The sequence below is a fragment of the Mastigoproctus giganteus genome, unplaced genomic scaffold, assembly GCF_048544385.1.
Source record: "Mastigoproctus giganteus isolate SK-2022 unplaced genomic scaffold, ASM4854438v1 scaffold_30, whole genome shotgun sequence".
NCBI classification, from domain to species: Eukaryota; Metazoa; Arthropoda; class Arachnida; order Uropygi; family Thelyphonidae; genus Mastigoproctus; species Mastigoproctus giganteus.
This window is the reverse complement of record NW_028328307.1, coordinates 176,461-184,917: the sequence shown is the minus strand read 5'-3', so window position 1 is coordinate 184,917 and position 8,457 is coordinate 176,461. Positions and strand designations below refer to the sequence as shown.

The following is an 8,457-nucleotide window of genomic DNA, read 5'->3' as shown; positions in this document are numbered from 1 at the left end:
AGGATAGAAATGGAACCATAGTAGTCCGATGGGGATTAGGACAAAGGAATGAACAAGGTGATCATATGGTAGAATTATGTAATAGATATGATTATTTTTTTACTAAACCCAGGGTTCTCAAACTTAATATGGCTGGGGTGAGAACCTGGTTTTCTCAAAATAAGAATAGAGTCATGAAATTACGTGTATATTTCCTAAGTATTCCCCATTTTTGTCTTTTCAGCAATGGCACTTGGCCATGGAAAAACTTTGGGAAGTAATGCATTGAATCACCACCGATTGTGCTAGTCCCAGTTTGAATACCATCATAATTCTTATTGGTTTCTTGGATGAACTTAGCCAATCATACATGAAATGGGAGGCCTTTTATCCTCAGTGAGCTGTTCCAAGTTTTTAATCCAAAGAGCATGCAGATCTGTCAAGAATGAAAACAGACTTATACAAATATATATACGCTTTGACGAAGATGCTGCTCTGTTGTGATATCTGTCCAAGTAAGTATGCATATTTTGGGTAATTTTGGAATAATAATAGATATTTATTTTTAATTATGTTTCTAATACACTTATTACTTAAACTAAATGCAACATGGCATAATACTTTAAGAGTTTAAGATTCTATATCTATATAATATTAGTGTAAATACACCATAGATAACTCTTCAAGAAAACTATGGTAGTAGTGCGAAAGGCATCATTTTGTCTGTATCTCATATTGTGCTCATCCTTCATGATGAGGCTTCAGGTATTGCACTACCTTGAATAAACAATGCTTCTCTAATAGAGAAGACTGTTGCTACTTATTTTTGGTGAGTACCACACCCAGATGCCACCGTTTGTATATGGGTAAGGGATAAACAATCCACTTTCATACTAATTCCCCCTATTAGATTTAAGAAAGGAGAAAGACAAGAAAAAAGGAGATAGCAGAGGGAAGAAAGAAAACATGCTATCAGAAAGAGAAAAGGGGCTGGTTTTCACCAACTAGTCATACTTGTACTTATTGCAATAATCTTACAATCTCACTCAGAAACACTCCGTGGAGGGTCCAGTTCATGTGACTGCTTGCTCAACAGCCCCCTGAAGTTGGCTTGCTCTAAAAGAGTTCTCAGATCCACCACCTCTTTCACTCTTCCATCTTTACACAGGGCTTTATTTAAAAGCAATCTGCCACATTTTTAGGAGAGAGATCATTTGCCTGCAGCCGGCTTGGTTCCTATCTCTTTTAGACTAAGCTAGTTAGATTATTGCCTCTATCCCTAACTTACACTACATTTTAAAATCTAAGCTGCATATAAACCTTATCTAATAACTGACACAGTGGTGTGGGATAACACCACTGTTGTAAAAATCCATGTTCCCACAGTTGTAGTAGTAGCTCTAACACCAAAAATCTTCTAATTGAAGCATGCATTGATTTAATAGCATATAATAATCTTCAACCAGCACACTCTCAACCAGTTTTTCATAAATGTCAGGTGATATGTTCCTGCATTTGAACTTTAATGTAGCCACCAGTTCAGCCTTGTTTTTTCGGGCGATCTCCATGTGCACGTACCCAACGATCCAAAGAAATGTCTGGGGTCGAATCGACCCCGTGTGACTAACACAAGGTTAATAGAAAAGAAAAGCTATGCAGTGAAATGCAAATATTTCAGAACTATTAGTTTGCTTCCACATGTGGTCAAGATCATGCTAAGAGTATTAAATGGAAGGGTGGAGGAAAACATGTGAGGTCAGTTTGGTTTTGGGAGGAGAACAAGATGTCTGGAAGTGAACAAAAGATGTATGTAGGTATTTTTTAGATATGGAGATGGCTTTTGATTGGGTAGATGAGAGTAAATTATTGAATATACAGGTAGCCCTCGTATAACATGGTAGTTGTGTTACTACAAAATCTTGTGTAATGCGAAACCATGTTATACAGGAATAAGAACCAGTACAAAAAGAAGGGTTACGTTCCAAAAGCTAACAAAAATATTCCATTTTTTTATAACTATCGGAAACTTAATTTTTATAGTAGTAATAACTTAAATAGTAATAACTAATAACTGAACAAACTGTGATACTTATATGTGAGATAAGTGAGATAATGTACGTTCATTTAATTTTCGTCCTCTTCAACACTGCTAAGAACAATCTCTTCTGCAGCATCTGTAGATTTTAGATTTTGGGTACCTTCTGTTCTCTTTAAAAGTCATGAACTGCACTCTTTGCAGTCACAATTATTTTTTATGGTCTCAAACAAGCACAAATTCAATAGCGCAGAATTTGGGATCTCCCAACCCAGGGATCTCCCAACAAAATACAGTGGACCTCCCGCTTTAAATGATATGTGAAAATCGGAAGAATATTTTCCAGTTAGCAAAATAAAAATAAATTTACGCTTACATACATAGCTTAATTAATACATCTATAATATATACATACTAATTGATATTTCTATTCACTGACTTTTTTTGTTGTAAAATTTAAAACAGTAGAAATGATAAGCAATTAATAACAATGAACATGATGCACAAGTGAGATATAGAGTAATGAATTTCTGAAAATATATTTATTTTTTGATTGAATATTTCACGGAAGGGGAAACACATTTTGCCATAATAACGTGAAAACCACAGAATTCCAGCTATCGGTATGATAACAAATGCAAGAAGATAGTTTACTACCCATTTATAACTGATTACAGTAACAGAAAAGACTAATAAATTGGAAACTGCAAATTGTTGTTTTTATTGTTTTATGGTAATGATCGCCAGAAATGTGCTTTAGAAAAGTATGAAGGTGATAACGACTAGTGAAATGTTGAAAATTACATCTAACATGATAGCAAGGTTTCCCAGCACAAAAACTCAAAAATATTGGGTTATGTGAGATTTCCAGCAATTCTCAAACCGTGTTAGAGTGAAACCTTGTTGTAAAAGTCCCGTGTTGTGTGAGGATTGCCGCAATTTATCAATTGTGTTAGAGCGACACCATGTTGTAGAAGTACTGTATTATATGGGAGTTGCCTGTACTAGAAAGGACAGCAGTTGATTGGAAGGACAGCTCAATGATTAATAGATTACACTGGAGGGGGGGAGTAATATTTAAGGTAGGATGAAGTAATACTGAAAGAGTCAAAGGAAAAGTGTGAGAGGGTCGTGTTGCTTTATATTAATTTTATATATATGTAGAAAAAATGGTTGAGGCATTTGATAAACGAAATCCTGATGAAGGAGACTTGTATGGGATGAAGATGAGGGCAAAGGCTATTGAGTGTTTGATCTGCAGATCAAACACCCATTGGTGGATTCTGAGGAAGAATTTAAGAAATTAGTTACTTGATAAGTTTGTGGTGAAAATGCACACTAAGAAGACAAAGGTTATGAGAATGGAAAAAGAGAAGTGCAAGTGAAGTACTAAAAACCAGGGGGGAAAGAGAAAAAGCAAAGAGCAGCAAATATAAGAATATTAATGGGTACAAAAACTCTTGAGAAGCATTTTATCTCATTGTTCAGGAATTGGTTTGAGCAAAAGATTAGTACTATGATATGGAATGTGGTACTTTATAGAGCAGACATGAGCACTGAGGATGGAAGATAGTAGCTTTTGAGATATGGAGATAGATAATGGCAGAACAGATAACATGGGATGATAAAGTGAGAGGAAGTTTTGAGAAGGGTGGGTGAGGAGAGATGTTCGAATGTTTTTTTTAAAGAAAACCCCAAACACAAAAGGTATAATAACATCTACCACTTAGTAACATGGATGGGTTGTAGGTTGAGAAGGTGAGATATTTATCAACATTACACTTCAATTTCTGTAGGTTGTAATTTTCAGGAAATACATGTGGTGGAAGGTTGTTCCAAAAGACAGAAGTAGAAGGGATAAGCGAGGAAAAGTTGGTTTTATGAGTTTGCACTTGGACTGTGAATGGATGCTGAATAGCTGAGGCATGCGTTTGGACTGCTTTTAAAGAGAGTGAGGAAATTACAGATGCAAATTCAGGACACTGTTAGATTCATTAATTAACGTGACACCCCTTTTTAACGGAGTCCAGTTTGAGGGCAGAACTCCAGATGTGGGGATAATAATATTCCTTCGTGTGATGGATTTGTAGCAAGTGAGCAGTTATTTCTGAAGAAAAGTACTGCTGAGAGCAAAAAGAAACTTTTTTTGGATACAGAGAAACCAATATTTGTGGCGTGCTAATGCTAAGAGAGATTAGAAGTTAGTTTAATTCCTAACTTCTAATAGCTAGTCTGTAATCAAGTCGCAAAGAAGGTTTTTTTTTTTTTTTTTAACGTAAACCCTAAACACGAGAGGTATTACAACACATAGTACCATGTTTGGGTTGGAGGTTGAGAAGACGAAGGAAGATATTTGATGACTTTAGACATGAACTTCTGTAGACTAATTTTCAGGAAATACGTATGGAGGAATGTTGTTCCAGAAAACGGCAGTTGAATGAATAAACGAGGAAGATGAAAAGTTGGTTCTGCTAGTGCAGCAGAAACAATGTCTATGAGACAGAGTGGAGAGACTCTGTTAGAGATGAATCATTAATTAACCTAACTGCTCTCTTCTGAATGGAATCAAGAAGCCTGAGAGAGGTTTTGGGGGCACCACCCCAGTTGTGGGAATAATATTCCATGGCAGGGTGGATTTGCGATTTATACAAGCTGATTGGAAGAAAAGTAATGCCGAGAGCGAAAGAGAAAATGAAGTTTTTTAGATGCAAAGGAAGCAATATTTGTAATGTGCTTGTGTCAAGAGAGATTAGCAGTCAGGGAAATATATCAAAAGAGATATATCGTTTTGCCTAAAACTCGGAGTGTCAACAAAGCTAAGCATAGGAGCAGAAGAATCCTTTTTGCGAGATATAAGACTGAGTTTTAGAAGGATTGAAATCAGTTAAGTTGTCTATGCCCCACTGGAGAATTACCTGGAGATCCGCAATTAAGGAATTGGTAGCAGATTTTCGAGAGGTTGAAGCTGATTGAGCAGGACAAGGTTTCTCAAAATGGAAAGTGTAATGCAATGTGCTATCATCGGCAAAACTATGGATAGGATTTCCAGTCTATTGAAGAAGGTCATTAATATACAAGAGGAAAAGTGTGGGGGAAAGAACTGAACCTTGGGGTCACTGGCATTAGTGGAGAAGTTAGAAGACAGAGAGCCATCACTCTCAGTGAGCGGCCAGAGATAAAACTGGATAACCAATTACAAAAAAAAAAACAGTTGGCAAACAATAAGATGAATGTTTGTTAAAAGACCTTTATGCTAAATACGATCGAAAGCTTTTGAGATGTCAAGCGCAACTGCTTGTGTTTCACCGAACCTTTCCGTTGAGTTAGTCCATAAATGGGTAACAAGCCAGAATATCACCAGTGGATCGATACTGACGGAATCCATACTGGCGATTGTTGATCAGACGGAAGGTTTCCATGTAGTTTAAGAGTTGGCAGTTAATTGATTTCTCCATTACTTTAGAAAGAGTAGAGGTAATTCCAGTGGGACAATAATTGGATGGGAAGGATTTGTCACTCTTTTTAGGAACTGGCTGGATATGAGCAAATTTCCAAAGAGAAGGAAAAACACCTTTGGAATAAGAAAGTGAAAAAAAGGCGGCAAAGAACAGGAGTAAGTTCAGGAGCACGGCTTTTGAGAACAAGTGGCGAAATATCATCAGGACCTGGAGCTTTCTTAGCATCAAGATTCTTCAAATTCGTTTTGACATCCTTTTGATGGAAGACCACAGGAAGCATTGAATGGAGTGCGTTGGCAATGGAGGGAGGTGTTTCACAAAGATCAATAATACATGAGTTGGAAGAAAAATGGGATGCTTGGCATGTCAGCTTTATCCTTGGATGGAGAGACAAACGAACCATGTGGTTTGGACAGAGGTGGGAGCAGGGATGGGCAAAAGTTGCAGCCAATAGCTTTGGCAAGAGACCAGAATACCATAAGGCTACCATTAGGGCAAGAAGCAAATTTTCTACTCTTAGCCTGTTCAAACTCTAGTTTGGACCAATTAATAACTGCTTTACAATTGTTGCGAGCTTTGGTGTAGGTAGAAAATAAAACTGAAGAATTAGAAACTAGCCAATTACGATATGTAACGTTCTTCTCTTGAACAGCCTTAGCACATTTATTGGAAAACCAAGGTTTAAATGAAGGACAAGATTTTAAAGTGGAGTGTGGGATAAAGGATTCCATTCCTGGAAGAATAACTTCACTGACACGATCTGAGCGAACGTCGATATCAGTAGTTTTGAAACAGTATTCCGACCAATGAAAAGAAGAAAAGAAATCTCGCAGGTCATCCCATTTTGCATTCTTGAAATGCCAAACAACACGAGGTTGGGAATAGCCATGAGATAAAGACTACATTGGAGAAGAGACAGTCACCAAGTTGTCATCTGAAGTACCTAAAGGACCTCTCACTTCGACTCTACTTAGAAGGGTTGGTTGTGAGAAAAAGATAAAGCGTGTTGGCTGTATGATTAGGATTGTCCGTTATTCCTGTATGTAAATGAACTATCTGTGCAAGGTCATTGGTAATTGCAAAAGTGTCAGCATCTTGACTAGCTGGGTCAGTGTGATTAGAAAACGGTAGCCAGCTGGAGTTGTGAACATTAAAATCACCAAGCAAAATTACCTCACTGTTAGGAAAGTTGGACTGGATAAAGTCAAGTTGCAAAGGGAGGAAGTCAAAGAGCTCCAGATGAATTTGACATGAGGTAGAGAGATTTTAAGCCAGAGAAGATCGAAAAGAGGAGATTCCAAATTACCAAGTCTGTGACAGAGAATATCAGAAGGGACATATGCACAAGTATCACCTTTGAGGTGAAAGGATTCATACAGCGTATAATTCGGGCAACTGAAATGAGCAGTAGTTGAATCAGCCGATAACTAAGCTTCTGTCAGAAAAAGTACATGGGGTTTGGCAGACTGCAAATGGAAACGAACATCGTTGAGGTTAGAATTTTGACAACGTATATTTGTGAAATTAACTTGGAAGTGTTTGGGAGGGGTTTAGATCTTTTCGCAGATAAGTTTACTCTATTAGTTTGACAATTCGTGGTGAATTCAATGGTAGGAAAAAGTGAATGGGACATGCTGTTTGAAGTAACGGAATTTTTGGATATGGTGTAGTAAGATTATGCCCAGATCCTTGGCAATGCCCCCTCGCATACACTACTCGGACTTCCTCCAGTCACTATCTGGCAGAGTAGAGTAGCAAGATTATACACTGCAACACTAGCTGATCCGGAAGCCTCATAAGAGTTACCATTGGGTTCGGTCCGGTGTTCTAAGTAGTGGCTGGCCTGCAACCACCGTTTTAGAGCTGTACCATCGAAATTTAAGGAAGATTGGATCTCGCCATGATGTCCATCAAAACCTGAAAAGTCATCAGTCTTACTGCATGATGGAAGTGATGGGGAAGGGTTGACCGGAACTTAGCTCTGGAGACTAAACATGGGTTCCACCACTTCAAGCCTGCAATAAGCAAAGTGGTGGTATTGCACCAGTTGATGAGAGTCATTTACCACATGGTAACACATAGTGGTGGCATTCATCCATGTGGTGTGGGTGCCACACCTTGACCTCTGCTTATGTTGGTTCACACCTGGGTAGTCACCCACTGTGTTTGTGCCTAGAGGTTATACCGAGGATTCTTACAGTCCCACTGTCGTTAAGGTGCAAGCAGAGGATTTGGCTGGCACAGACCGTCCGGACTTTGCCGAAATTGGGTCCACTTGACTTGAGGGTCACACAAATATCAGTTTCATCAGGGTTTTAGACCACTAGGTAGCAAGTACAGCTTGTCTGGCATATCTGAGAGAATGTCTGTGACAACTTCAAGGACGAATTCTGTAATCAAGTCACAAAGAGGTTACCAATTATGGAGGATGCGGAAAGGTCAGGGAATAATTGCCGCATATCCCCGGAGCAATATGGCATTAGTTGCCAATGCTCCTAAAAACCAAATGACAACAACAAAGAGGTAAGGCAGGTGAAGGCAGTTCACAAGAAATCTTTGACAAAGGATACAAAGAAAAACGCCAAAGAGTTCTTTATTTATGTAAACTCTAGACGAGGATAAATCAGATTGGTCCAATTAACATAGATGGCCCGATTATTGATAATCCTGCTCAAGTAGCTGATAAACTGAATGGGTATTTTGCCTCTACATTCATACATGAGGATTTATTCAAGGAGGGGATGCCAGAAATTTATTAAACTGTTAACATGGAGCTAAGCGATTTTGTAATAATTGAGAGCAAAGTGGAGGGGAAATTGTTGAAATTAAGCATAAAAAAAGCACCTGGGGCAGATGGAATCTATCCAGTTATAATGAAGCAAGGGAAGTAAGCAAACCCTTAGCCATAATTATGAGAGCGTCCTTAGAGTCAGTTGAGGTCCCCATGGAATGGAAATGTGCAAATGTATCCCCAATTCACAAAGG

The 8,457-nt window shown here is 38.3% G+C and overlaps 1 protein-coding gene across 1 annotated transcript in view; it reads left to right on the top strand.

Annotated features, from left to right (window-relative positions):
• The first annotated feature begins 243 nt into the window (after positions 1-243).
• Positions 244-8,457, top strand: part of LOC150074868 (uncharacterized) — a 96,205-nt gene continuing 87,991 nt past the window's right edge. Inside the window, exon 1 of the mRNA XM_090389449.1 lies at positions 244-494. Coding sequence (XP_090245575.1) covers positions 425-494 — 70 coding nt within the window. The 5' untranslated portion in view covers positions 244-424. The remainder of the gene's footprint in view (positions 495-8,457) is intronic.